At 51.9% G+C, this 12252-nt stretch overlaps 2 protein-coding genes across 5 annotated transcripts in view; both read right to left on the bottom strand.

Moving 5' to 3' along the window:
- Positions 1 to 3671: 3671 nt before the first annotated feature.
- Positions 3672 to 6206, bottom strand: LOC111155923 (ZFP36 ring finger protein like 2). The gene is made up of 2 exons (XM_022516401.1): positions 5858 to 6206; positions 3672 to 5342 (listed from the first exon to the last, which is right to left on the bottom strand). Exons 1-2 carry the CDS (start codon positions 5906 to 5908, stop codon positions 3912 to 3914), a joined length of 1482 nt encoding a protein of 493 aa, XP_022372109.1. The 5' UTR covers positions 5909 to 6206; the 3' UTR covers positions 3672 to 3911.
- Positions 6207 to 8050: 1844 nt separating this feature from the next.
- Positions 8051 to 12252, bottom strand: part of LOC111155863 (THADA, armadillo repeat containing) — a 328485-nt gene continuing 324283 nt past the window's right edge. For 2 of the 4 annotated variants that reach the window (XM_022516298.1, XM_022516300.1), the window contains exon 37: positions 10263 to 10655. In XM_022516298.1, the coding sequence (XP_022372006.1) occupies positions 10263 to 10655 (393 nt within the window). Of the gene's footprint in view, positions 10656 to 12252 lie in introns of all 4 variants that reach the window. The other 2 variants (XM_022516297.1, XM_022516299.1) reach the window with 2 other exon arrangements.

The raw sequence follows: 12252 nt of genomic DNA, 5'->3' as shown, positions 1-12252 counted from the left end.
TGCTTCCCCCTTTGCCCCTCCCCCCCTGGCTTGTGCTCTCTCTCTCTCATTACTCTAATACATAAACAAAATCTTAAAAAAAAAAAAAAATAGAAAAGACACGCTCAACTTCCTCCCATCCTGGGCTCATTTTCACAACTGGCTGCGAAAGAATTTTATCTTGAGTGTGACACAGACTTGGACCCAGTAAGCTTCAGTTCTGCTCCCCAGCCCGTGACAGGAATCCCGGCTTGTCCTTACTTGCTTGCAATTTTTACTTCTAGTCCCCTTCCCTTACAAGAAGACTTTCCTAAGGGTGACGGAGCAATAGCAGAAGAGTTTTGTGTGCTGCTCATTCCAGCCGCTGCAGAGAGACAATGACCTATATATACCCTCCATTGATCTGCAGCAAGAGGAAATTTCTGAATGATTCCCCCCCAGCTTGCCATGCTTCACTGGGTCTCAAACACAAAACATCAGATCCTAGCACTTGGGCTTTCAAACAAACCAATTTTTAAAAAATGAATGTGGCTTACCCCAACAAGTCTGACATTCCAGCTGATCAAAAGTACTTGTTTAGAAAAATAAGTTTTGGAATGAGGTGGAAACAAGGCCTTTGAAATGCAGCTTGGCCTAAATAGCACCGCATTTCAGACTTTTCCTCCCCACTGCACATTCTTTATGGTGGAGAGGCCCTGGAAGCCCTTCTGCGCTCCAGGCTTCCCCTCCCCCACGGCCCAGGCCTTTAGCCAGGCGCCCGGCATCTGGGAGAACTTTGAAACTGTTCCCCATCGCCTTTGGCAGCCAAGCACCAAAACGCTCCAGTTAACACCAGCGCAATCATCGCTAACGTGAAACAGCTGCCCGAGGCCCGAGACCCGGCGGGCTCCAGACCCCACCCCAACCCCCAACCCGAGCGACTCAGCTGGGAGACGCAGGAGACCCGGCAGTGAGGCGAAAGCAGTGGTTGATAGGGCCCAGCTGTTGTGGATAAGAAAACAAACTATTGCTAAATCTTTTACCTACTTTGGAAAAAAGTGTCTGAACTGGGGGTGGTGGGGGGAGGATGGGAGAAGGGAAAAACATGAATTGATTTATGAACCTGATTTTGAAGTCTTGAAAGTGATGGTAGGAAAAAAAAGCAAAAACAAAAACCCCAAACCATACCAAGGTTTTGTTCATTTGTGTGCGAATTGGCAGACAAATTGGTGCTGTTTTTTTCTTCCTTCTTCTGGAGGCCTGGGTTGCATTTGCTTTCTGGCCACCTAACAGTCGCCCGAAGCAGACACTAATCCTCCTGCATAAATACCGAGTGTGCTCACTCCCAGAGGAAGCTGTCCGCATAAACAAACATTACCCAGATAGCCCAGATGTAAGCTTGACCTGTTTCATCTTCCTCCCTCTTCCTTCCTCTCCAGACAAGGACACACAGCCAGGCTTCCCAAAGTCCAGGCCAAACTCTTCCTTCTCTAGCCCGAAAAAGGCTGGGCCTCTTTTGCAGTGGAGCATTCTAGAGGCCTGCAGGCCTGGGGCTGGCGATACCCTCCTGCCTTCCCCACCCCTAGCCGGACCGTTCCCGGCGTCCCAGCAGAAAAAAAAAAAAATCGGAACTTCAGCTGCCACTGCAAACACGTGACCCACTTGGTGACTCACAGGCGGGCCACACCCCTCCAGGGCTTCAGCCAGGGCCTGCCACCAGCCAGTCAGCCAACACGGGGATGCATCTTATTACCAAGGGGAACAGCTAACTAATGCCCTTGACAGTCCCAATAATTACTTTCGGCTAAAGAACTTGCTCTAAAATACATAGGGGCAGGCCCTTCTGAACCCTGACTGTGCCAGCTCCCCAGATCTTAGCCCTCCCGCCCCCCCACCCCTCCGAGGGCTCGGCGTTGTCTGACAAGGTGACAGTGAGTGAAAACGCTCCATGTTTAAAAAAAAAAAAGAAAAAAGAAATTGATCTTACACCTTTTTTTCCCAAAAATTTTATTGGGGGAAAACTACAAAACATTTACAGTACAATGTTTACAGTCACAATTTGTAGTGAACTGATTCCCCAAAATATATTACAACTCAAGTTGACTTATCTTGTTACATTCAAAAACCTACTTCTGTCAAAGTAGTCGCGAGTACATACATACATAGTGCTCCAACTGTACCTACGTACAAACTAAAGCTACTGCTCATTCATCCGCTGTCCAGGAAAGCATTCCTGCCTTTCTACACACGCAAAAAAAAAGTACAAGTTTTGGAATTTTCTGTAATGAAAACAAGGCATATTCATGTACTACATACCATTCTTAGCACTAAGAGGTGGCCTTTTCATTTTAGATCTATGTAAGAAAGTGGTAAATATTTTCTCCTTTTGTGCAGTTGAACCCATCCTACATTCAAATTCTCTCAAGCACTGATAGAAAAATACTTATTTGGTTGAGGAAGATATAAGGCAAGTTCTGGCCCTTTCCAAAGGCACTATGAGACTAACCCCCCCACCCCATTATTGCTACATGTCTTTAAACGCAGAGTATGTCACAGTAGAAATGGTGGGATAAACGAAAACAAAATTTTTCTTCTTGCTAATTTAAAAAGCTGGAATGACAAAAAGCATGCCACATTTAAGCCTGCTTGCGAAGTATGTGGTCAATACTTTGTGGATGGGCTACAACCATTATACATTCTAAGAAAACTCGTAAGATATTCCTCAAACTACTTCCACAGCATCAGGATAGATTTCTGTAAAGAAATCATGCAATCTTTCAAAATTTACGTAAACAAGGAAAGAAATTAATGAAATAAATATTACATACAATCTCTTAAATTAAGATTTTTTTACTCATTTACAATAAAATAACCAAGTGAAGTTACAAAAAGCATATATTACTGTGAAAAGAACATACACTCCACATTTTGCCGATTAATAATGGCAATCATAATTTAACATAATAAAAGAATATATATCTATTGCTTTTCATCATACTTGATAAATACAGTATGAACAAAAATTTCAATGTATACTTTTCACAAGATAATAAATAAGTTAAATAGTTTTTTCATATTGAGTTGTGGTGCAGTGGTGCGAATCAACTCAAAACAGCTAAAAATTCAGCAGTTATTCCCCCAAACGATTAGGAACTAAGCTCTGCCCAAGGCTTCCAGAAAGAGCAGACAAAATGGTTCTAAAATTAAACATCCACTAAGTGGTGGCAACAAAACCAGTAACCAGTAGGAAACTTTGGAATGCACGTTTGTTTTTTTTCCAGACATAAAGAACTTTGTGTCAAACAAAAACCTATGGAGCAAAGGACTACAATCAAGGCATATTCCTGGTAGAATATTGGATTCCAGAAGCTTAGAGGTTTAGCAAGGTGGTGGCTGGCTGTTTGTTTACACTGGTCTGAAGACAAACGACAATTAAGAACTTCTCTCACATAAGAGTTCCCACATCTGGATTGTTAACTAATGCTTTTCAAGTGAAGATACGGAATGGTGGTTGGTAGCTGCTGGTGCTGGGTTGATCCCCCCCCCCCAAAGTCCCAAACTCCTAGGAGACCTAAAAAAGTTTTAAGTGTTTGGTTTTTTGTTCTGTTCGCATCACAACTGCCCTGTTGTGAGTATTTTGTTCATCAATACAAAAGTTCGTTGGCTTTTTTTTTTTGCTCAACAAGAATGAAACTTCATAATAATAATAAAAATAATAAAAACAAAAAACAAAAAGAGGAAACCGAAAGGGGAGGGGTGGGGCCCCTCCCGGCACACAAGTTCGAGTCCAAGTGCTCGGTGCGGCCCGCAGTCTCTGCTCACATGGCCTGTCACCCCCCAACTCCCGCGCCCCTCCCTGCCCGTAACAGGGCTCCAGGTGGCAGGGGCGCCCTCCAACAACCCCCAGAACAGCCTTCCCCCTTTCTCCTCCTCCTCGCTGGCGCCCTCTTGCCTCAATCGTCAGAGATGGACAGGCGGCTGAAGATGGGCAGGCGGCGGCCAGGGTCGAGGCTGGGGGACTCGGAGCCGCTGAGACTGCCCGAGCTTAGTGAGCCGCTCAAGTAGCTGTCACGGTCCGACAGCGAGTCCGGGGTGCTAGGGGGCGCGTCGAAGACGGGCGAATCCGACAGGCGGCGCGGCAGCTGGAAGTTGAAGGGCGGCGAGGGCGGCGCGGTGGCACTGGCAGGGAGGGGCGCGCTGGGCGGCGCTGGGGGCTGCGCGGGGGGCACCAGGCCCTGCTGCTGCTGCTGGCTGCGATAGTAGGCGGCGGCCACGGCGGCGAAGTTGTGGGTCTGGATGGCAAGCGGCGTGATGAGGCTGCTCAGCTCCGGGCCAAACGCAAAGGCGTTGTTGGCGCACGAGGCCGACGAGCAGGCCGCGCACTGGGCGCCCGGCGCCAGCAGGTCCTCCGCGCCCCCTGTGCCGTACAGCAGCGCCGCCGCGGCCGCAGCCGCCGCCGAGGCACAGCACGTCGGAGCGCCCGAGGGCGTGGAAGCTGCGGAGGCGGACGAGCAAGACGAAGCGGAAGAGGAGCAGGACGAGGCCGAGGAGCAAGAGGGTGGCGGCGGCGGCGTGCGCGACGTGGGGCTGTCGAGCAGCAGCGGCGACTCGAGGCCCCCCGGGGGCTGGTGGTGGCCCGACGGGAAGCCAGAGAAGCTGAGGCTGTGATGCAGCTTGGGCCGCGGCTCCCGGGGGAAGCCCAGGTGCAGCGCGTCCCGCGCGCTAAAGGCGCGCAGGTCCCCAGAGGCGCCCCCAGACGGCGCGGGCCGCCGCTCGTCTGCGTTGTGGATGAAGTGGCAGCGCGGCCCGTAGGGGCAGAAGCCGATGGTGTGGAAGGTGCGGCACAGCTCGGTCTTGTACTTGGGGTGCCGGGTCAGGCTGCGTAGCTCGTGGAAGCCGTGCGCGAACTGGCACTTCTCGCCGTACTTGCACGTGCCGCTCTCCTCGAAGGGCCGGCACAGCTCAGTCTTGTAGCGCGTCGAGTTGATCTGGGAGCCGCCGCCCCCCTTCTGCTGCTGCTGCTGCTGCAGGTGCAAGAGGTGTTGGCTGCGCTCGCCGTTCTCGCTGAACGAGCGGTCCCGAAATTTGTTCTCCTTGTTCAGCAGGGCCGTGCCTCCGCCCCCTGACGGCTCCTTGAGAGTGCCGTAGGAGGCCGGGCCGCCCGCCGCCCCGCTGCCACAGCTGCTGCCGTTAGCCGCGCCCGGGAACTTGGGCGAGCAGCTGCCCGGGCTAGGCGCGGGGTGGGCGAGCGCGTGCAGGTTGCTAGCCGAGTGCCGTCGGAGAAAGCCCGGCGTGAAGCCCGAGCTAGGGGCGGCGGCCACGGGGGTCCCCACAGCCTTCTTGTCCAGCATGTTCAGATTGAGGTTGGCCAGGGATTTCTCCGTCTGCCAAAAGGAGGGGGGCGAGGACGGGATGAAATATGGAAAGGAAGAGTTGGGGCGAGCTGCAGAACTTCAGCCTTCTGATTCTTCTTCCTTTCTGCAGATTTCGATCCGGCCCCCACCCTCCACCCGTACACGCGCGAAAAGAATCAAGTTTGCGTTGGGAGGAGCCGACTCCCACCCCAGGCCGCGCTCGGTTTCGACATGTAATCCTCAGCCCGTGGCCCGCCAGCTTGGGCGGCGCAAAGCCGGTCCGGGAAGCCCCGGGCAGCGTGGCCGCGGTCGGCGCCGGAGAAACTAAACAGCGACAGCGCCTCCCTCCTGCCCGCCCTCCCTCTATGCTCCTTCTCCCCGCCCACAAGGCACGAGCACACACCACAGCGAACTCCCAGGACTTTTCCCGACCCCAAAGTCAAGGTGGGGAGGGGTGCCCCAAAGGCGGAAGGCAGAAGCAAAGTCTGAAAACTCGAGGGTCTTCCTGCCTGCCCGCCTTCCTCCCTCCTTGCTCCCTCGCATACCTTGCACAAGAAGTCGATATCGTAGAAGGCGGACAGAAGTGTGGTCGACATGTTTCTGGATCCTGTAATGGTCGGAGTTGCAGGCAGGGAGGTCCGTAGGAGCCCTCGGGGAGGCAAGGCCGGGCTCGAGCCACGACGAATAACGGGTGACCGGCGGGGGAGGGACCGAAAGTTTGCCGGGGGACGAGACAAGGGGGGAAAGGGAAGCAGCGCGGCCTGGTTTGAGGGTGCCCGGGAGTGCGGAGTGGGGGGAAAGACGACAGAGAAGCAAAGAGCGCTCCTCCGCGCCCCGGGGGTGCCCGGCCCGCCCCCCCCCCCCCCCCCCCTGCGCGGAGCCGGCGACAGCTCGCAGACTGCTGGAACTCGGCGGCCCGCGAGCGCGCGCCCTATATAGGGCCCGGGAGCGCGGCAGCGGCCGGGCGGGCGTGTCGGGGGAGGGGACAGAACGCTGACCCCGCCGGGGTCTCCAGGCAACGCCGCCCGCCGGCTCCCGGACGTCAAGCACCTTCGTGGCCTCCCATTGGCCGCCGCCAATTTTTTTTCCTCCGGAGGGGGCGGGAGGCCTCGGGGCGGGGCAGGCTGCCGGAGTGCCTGCGGCGGCGTGGAGAGCTGGTCCTTGATGGGTGCTGCTGGGTGGCGGCGGGAAGATAAGGCTCCCCTTCTCTGGGGCTGCACTGTTGGAAATCCCCTGCACGTTGAACGTGGCCAGGATTCTGCAGCCCTGGACGTGTCTCTCCCCGCCCGATCCTGCTAGGCGAAATTGCGGAGCTTTAATCTCTCACTCTCGGTTCTGACTGGGCGCGGGAATTGCAAAATGCGAGAATATTGCAACCATCCGCGCGGCCGGCTGGCTCGCAAAGAGTGCTCTGGCCGGCAGGTGGGTGGCGGGGGCTCAGGGCCTGCGTCCGGTGGGTGGTGGCTCCGTCCGGACTGCACGTGGAGACGCGGTGGGGGGGGGGGCGGGAGTGGCCACGCGGGCGGCTGCCGCGGCAGTCTCGCCCGGAGGAGCCTGGGCCGGTGTCTCCGCCCCCCTCCCCGCCCAGGCTGCAGTAAACAGGGATTCAGCACCGGGGCCTGCCGAGCTGGGCTGAGTGTCTGAGGACAAGGCGCTGGCTTTGCTAATCACATCACAAGACCTTGAGCCAGGGCCAAAGGCGCGGAATGGCGCGGAGCGTCCCGGGCGGGGGAGCCGGCTGGGAGGACGGGAGGAAAGGCTGGGAGAGCTGCGCAAGCATGGAGGCGACTTCCCGCCACCCCGTTCGTCCGCTCGTCGGCCCGGCCTTCCCCAGCCCTCCCGGGGGATGGGGTGCAGCTGCCGGCTGAGGCTGCCCGCCCACCGCAGCCTTGCCCCGGCGCGCCATCCAGGTCCCTTCCCTCCCAGGCCGTTAGGGGCGCCGCGCCCTGCCTTAGCTTGTTGTGGGCCGCAGGCTGTGGCTGAGGCCGGCCAGCGGCCAGGCAGGTCTGGGCACAGAGGACGCTCGGGGTGGGCTCGCCCCCCTTTACCCCTCTCAACAGTCCCACACCCCAAAAAGTCTGCGCTAGGAAATGTCTTCGCCAACAGGCCCCTCTGGGTGCGGGACGGACACCCCCCCCCAGCGTCCAGTTAGGCTAAAGCGGCTGACACCCCGTTTCGGGGAGATCTGGGGGGCTGGTCCAGGACATTTATCACTCCGCATTTAAACACGCTGCCAAAAAGCTGGAGTGGGCGTGAATTCTCACACCTGGCAGCCTCAGCAGCAATTGGGTGTAAGTTGGAAGGCTCAGTTCCCTCTAGGGAAGGAAGCAACCCACGCCCCTTTCCAAAATTGATCTTATTTCTTGTTGTTTCCTCATGGTCATTTCCACTCGTTAACCTGGAAGGAAAGGAGCCAGGTCTGTCACTCATGAAACTGACCCTTCAGAGCTCAGTTTGCACGCAGTTCTTCTTGCTGAAACTCCCACCACCCACCGGGAGAGCTTGGGACCGAGTAGGGCTGCAAGGCCTCTGAGATCTGAAACACAGGGCTGGAATTTAAGCCCTGCCCCTTCCAAGCCATGTGATCCTGGGCAAATCACATAATCTCTTTGGTACTTGTGTTTCCTTGTAAAACTAAGATAATTCCTGCTTTAATCACCTCTCCCCTTTGTCAAGGCGCACATGAGTTATCTGTTAAGGTGTATAAAAGATGAACAAGTATAACCCCTATTATTTATTAAAACAAGTTGACAAAGCATAAAAACGGAGACAGGTCTCTGGGTTGTGGCTGGATGGAAAGGGAAATCACCGAATCATGCCTGCAGACCTGAGGGGCACCAAATCTTGGACAGAAGAGGTGACTCCTTCCCTCTGGGGGATGGTTGCACCCAGAGCTACACTGGTCCCCAGGCAGCTCTGGGCAATGGGTGGCTGACACTCACAGCCCAAGAACCCCAACTGTTCTGTTTTGTTTTTTGTTGAAATGACCCCAAACACAGGAGTTCCAGGGTAGCTCCCCCTGCCCCCCATAGCAGTATTCTAAGATTCCCCTGGGAATGCATCAGGCAAGTGTGAAACTGCCATTTCCTTAGCCACCACTATTGTAGGTCAGTAACAAGATTTCAGATTCGAAACCAGGAGAAATATCTATCCCTCCTGTCCTCCCAGGCTGGCCACAGCCAGCCAGTATCAAAATCTGGGGTAATTCCCAGTGGGCAGCTATGAGAACACCCATTTTGCAGGCTGGGTAGAAGGATCCTGGAGATAACATGTAATAAACACACCATGCTTACATGCTTTGGTACGGAGTACCCGCTAGTAGAAAGTATTTTTTCTTATAATATAACTGCCTTTATCTCATTTTAAATGGAGAAAAAAGGAATGCTGGGCTTTTCCAGTGAGCTTGGCTTTGCCGGGGGCCGGTTTCACAGTTACTGAACCATGGTCATCACTGCATCGTGCCAACGATTCCCAGTCAGGTCGCCTTTCTCAGAACAAAAAGAAATGTTAGACTAGCCACTTTCCCTCATGTGTGGGCTACACAGATGCCCAACCAGGTAATTAATTCAGGATCATAAAAAACACATGTTGAGCTGAATAGTGCAAAACCACCCAGAGAATTTCCTCTTCTCTTTAGGACAAAGTTTTGGACTCTAAGTTTACTTCATTCCCTGCCTTTTCCTATAGGCCCTTCCTCTATACTTCCAGTATGGCTGTTTTTTTAGTGTTAGGTGGTTTACTTTTAAAGAGAAACAAATTTGGATACGAGCCTTTCTGTGGGAGGAAATGATATCAAACCCTCTCGCCTCTAAACTGCCCCTTTAACGTATTTCCAAGTGACTGTTCATCTGAGAAGTATTTTAAAATATTTACAGACCCTAAAAGCTGGACCAACTTTACATACTACTACTAAAATGGCTTTTTCGGATAACCAGAATGAAAAACGAATATGGATGAGCCTATGGCCAATCCAAACTATGAATTTCAAGATAGCCGTCTGTGGGCAACGCTTATTCTGAGATTATAGGTAGAAAATGGCAAGCCAAGGAAAGGCTGGAATAGCAGCAAAATGTATGCAAGAGCGACACCTGCTGGGTATCAGAGGAAGAGGGCTGCGCCGGTCTTCCAAAAGGCAGAAAATCCGTTAAGATAGGTCTAGATTCAAACACTGAAGTGGATAAATGTGTTTTCTGACATCTTAAATGAGAATCTTGTTATTGCCACTGAGAAAATGACAGTGAACAGTGTAGGAAGTGAATAAATCATTTATTCTGGCTTTACCTTCCCTGGGCTTCCTTCTGACAGCCAAGGGTCTATGCTTTTAGTGGGTGGCAAAATCAGGTTTCCTGGCATTAGTTTAAACACTTTTGGTAGGTAGGAGCTCTTTTAATAATTCGGACAGCATGTGCAGGTCACTGCAGGACTCACACATGTAAATAGCAAAAACAAAACTACTTCTATGCAGTTGATCTAGAATTCTCCCAGTATCCAACATTTGGAACCTACTTCTGCCTTAGCTAAAATAGAATAAAATTTGGAATTCTGACCCAATGGGCTGTTTGCCAACGAATCCGGCTCTTCTATCCAATGGAAAAAAGGAGAGAAAAATCACGAGTTACAAACTAGTTCTGTACAGTTCACAGAAAATGCCGGCTGGCTATGCCTGGACGTTAGAGGTCATGGAAGAAGACAAAAGTGAATTCAGGTCTGCAGGTGGCCTGCACCTGGGAACAGAGTCAATATTCAATGTGGTAGCCTCACTTCCTACAGTAGCTGCCATAAACTGGGCTGCCCTGAATGGGGGAACTGAAGAAAAATTCCTCTGTAGGAAGGGACAGAAGACTAGCTTCACCAAGGGAAGGAAATATTTGCATTGATGTTCAATGTGTTCCCTGCAGATGCCGTGGGGAAACCGTCCACCCTTAGCCCACCCCCAAAAGTCTTCTTTCTTCAACAAGCCGTTTCTGTTCTTGCGAGAGTGAACTGATTTGCTTCTGCAGGAGAGTCGGAAGCACCGAGACTGGGGCTGTCTTCCCTTTCCTTTCCTTCCAGAAGGGCCAGCAGCCTCAGGCAAGCCAAAGTCCTTTCCTCCTGAATGCGCAGTCTCGTGAATTCCACTGTCTTCAAAAATTGAGCAGCTGGTGGCAGCTCTCTGAAGAGCCGGGAGAGGAGGTGGCTCTGCTCTGACGCTGTTCTATGAAGATGATGGAGGCTTTCAGGGCTGAGGGGATGGCAGCTGGACTTGGAGAGGAGCCGGAAGAGGTGCTCAGAGAGGTATTTCACAAAGATTAGGGTCTCAGCCCAAAAGTTGACCTCTGCTTTTTCAAACAGGTAGTCTTCCACCTAAATCAAATGACAAAGCCCAGGGTCAACATTGCAGGGGATGTTGAAAAGCTCCCATCCAGACCAGAGTCCTGCCGGATGTGGAGGAGGTATGTCCCCTCCCCCTCCCTGGGGAGGGCCCACTCTCGCCTGTCAGCACCCACATACACTTGCCACTGGCAGTCTGTAAGGTCACCTTCTATTTTCATTTGCTGTACTTCTCTACCGGGGAGGAATTTTCTTCCCCAGACTTAACATGACCTTTGATAAAGATGTGTCTGCGGTTCCAAGCCAAGATTTGTGGGGGCCTGCTGCTGAAAAGGGAACCTCAACATGGGTGTGGCCTCTGGACCCAAAGGTGCATCTAGAAACCAGAGGGTGGGGGCGGGGAGGAAGAGAAATCTCAGTGGCAGAACAAAGAGCAAAAAAGGAGACCCTGCTCTCTGAGTACGAAACCAAACTGCTATAATGCCGGGAGTTTTCAAGGTTATTTTATCACAGACAATTTATCTTGTCTCCAAATTTCCCATAAACAGGCTGCTTTTGAACTCTTGGCTTGCTGGGTATGTCAGAGACGACCAGCTGAGTCAGACACTGGTGGATGGAAACAAATTTCAGTTGACGAGATGCTTCTGCTGCTAGTCTTGGTCCTCAGTTTTCCTGTCTGTTGACTGTAAGCAGCAAATACCCTGGTAGGATCCTGATTCTCTGGGAATGTTTCACCTTCCGACTTAACCATGGGGAGCCTGTAGCTCTTCCAGTGCGGACTAATAAGCATTCTCCATAATTAAACCCTCAACTTCCAAGGGGCCTCTTCCTTTTTCTTTCTTTTTTTTTTTTTTTCTATTGAGGTATCACTGATATACAATATTATACTAGTCTCAGGTGTACAACATTTGTATCCATTGTGAAATGATCACCACACTTAGTTACCATCTGTCGCCCTACGAAGTTAATATAACCTTATTGCCTATAGTCCACATGCTATACATTCGTCCCCATGACGTATTCATCTTATAACTGGGAGCCTGTACTTCTTGATATCCCTTACCCATTTCACACGACCTTAACCACCCCCTCCCCTCCAGAAACCACCAAACTGTTCTCTGTGAGTCTGGGTTAGGTTTAGTTTTGCTTGTTTTTTAGATTCCATATATTAAGTGAAATCAGGTGCTATTTGTCTTTCTCTGACTCATTTCTCTTAGTATTATACCGTTGAGTTCCATTTGTGTTGTCTCAAATGGTAACAGTCCATTCTTCTTCATGGCTGAGTAGTATTCCCATACATATATAACACACACATAATATACACACAATGCATGCATGTGCGTGCGTGCGCGTGCGCGCGCACACACACACACACACACACACACATCTTTATGTATTCATCCATTGAAGGACATGTTAAATTGATTCCGTATCTTGGCTACTGGAAATAAAGCTGCTGTGAACACAGTGGTGCATGTATCTTTTCAAATTAGTGTTTCCTTTTCTTTGGATAGAGCCCGGGCTATGAAGTTGCTAGAGAGCCCGGGCTATGAAGTTGCTAGATCTCCTGTTCTATTTTTAATTTTATGAGGAACCTCCATACTGTTTTCCATAGTGGCTGCACAGATTT

The sequence above is a fragment of the Enhydra lutris genome, unplaced genomic scaffold, assembly GCF_002288905.1.
Source record: "Enhydra lutris kenyoni isolate GAN:26980312 unplaced genomic scaffold, ASM228890v2 scaffoldscaffold44, whole genome shotgun sequence".
Classification (NCBI taxonomy): domain Eukaryota; kingdom Metazoa; phylum Chordata; class Mammalia; order Carnivora; family Mustelidae; genus Enhydra; species Enhydra lutris.
The sequence above is the reverse complement of the archived record's forward strand: the minus strand, read 5'-3'. Positions and strand labels throughout refer to the sequence as shown.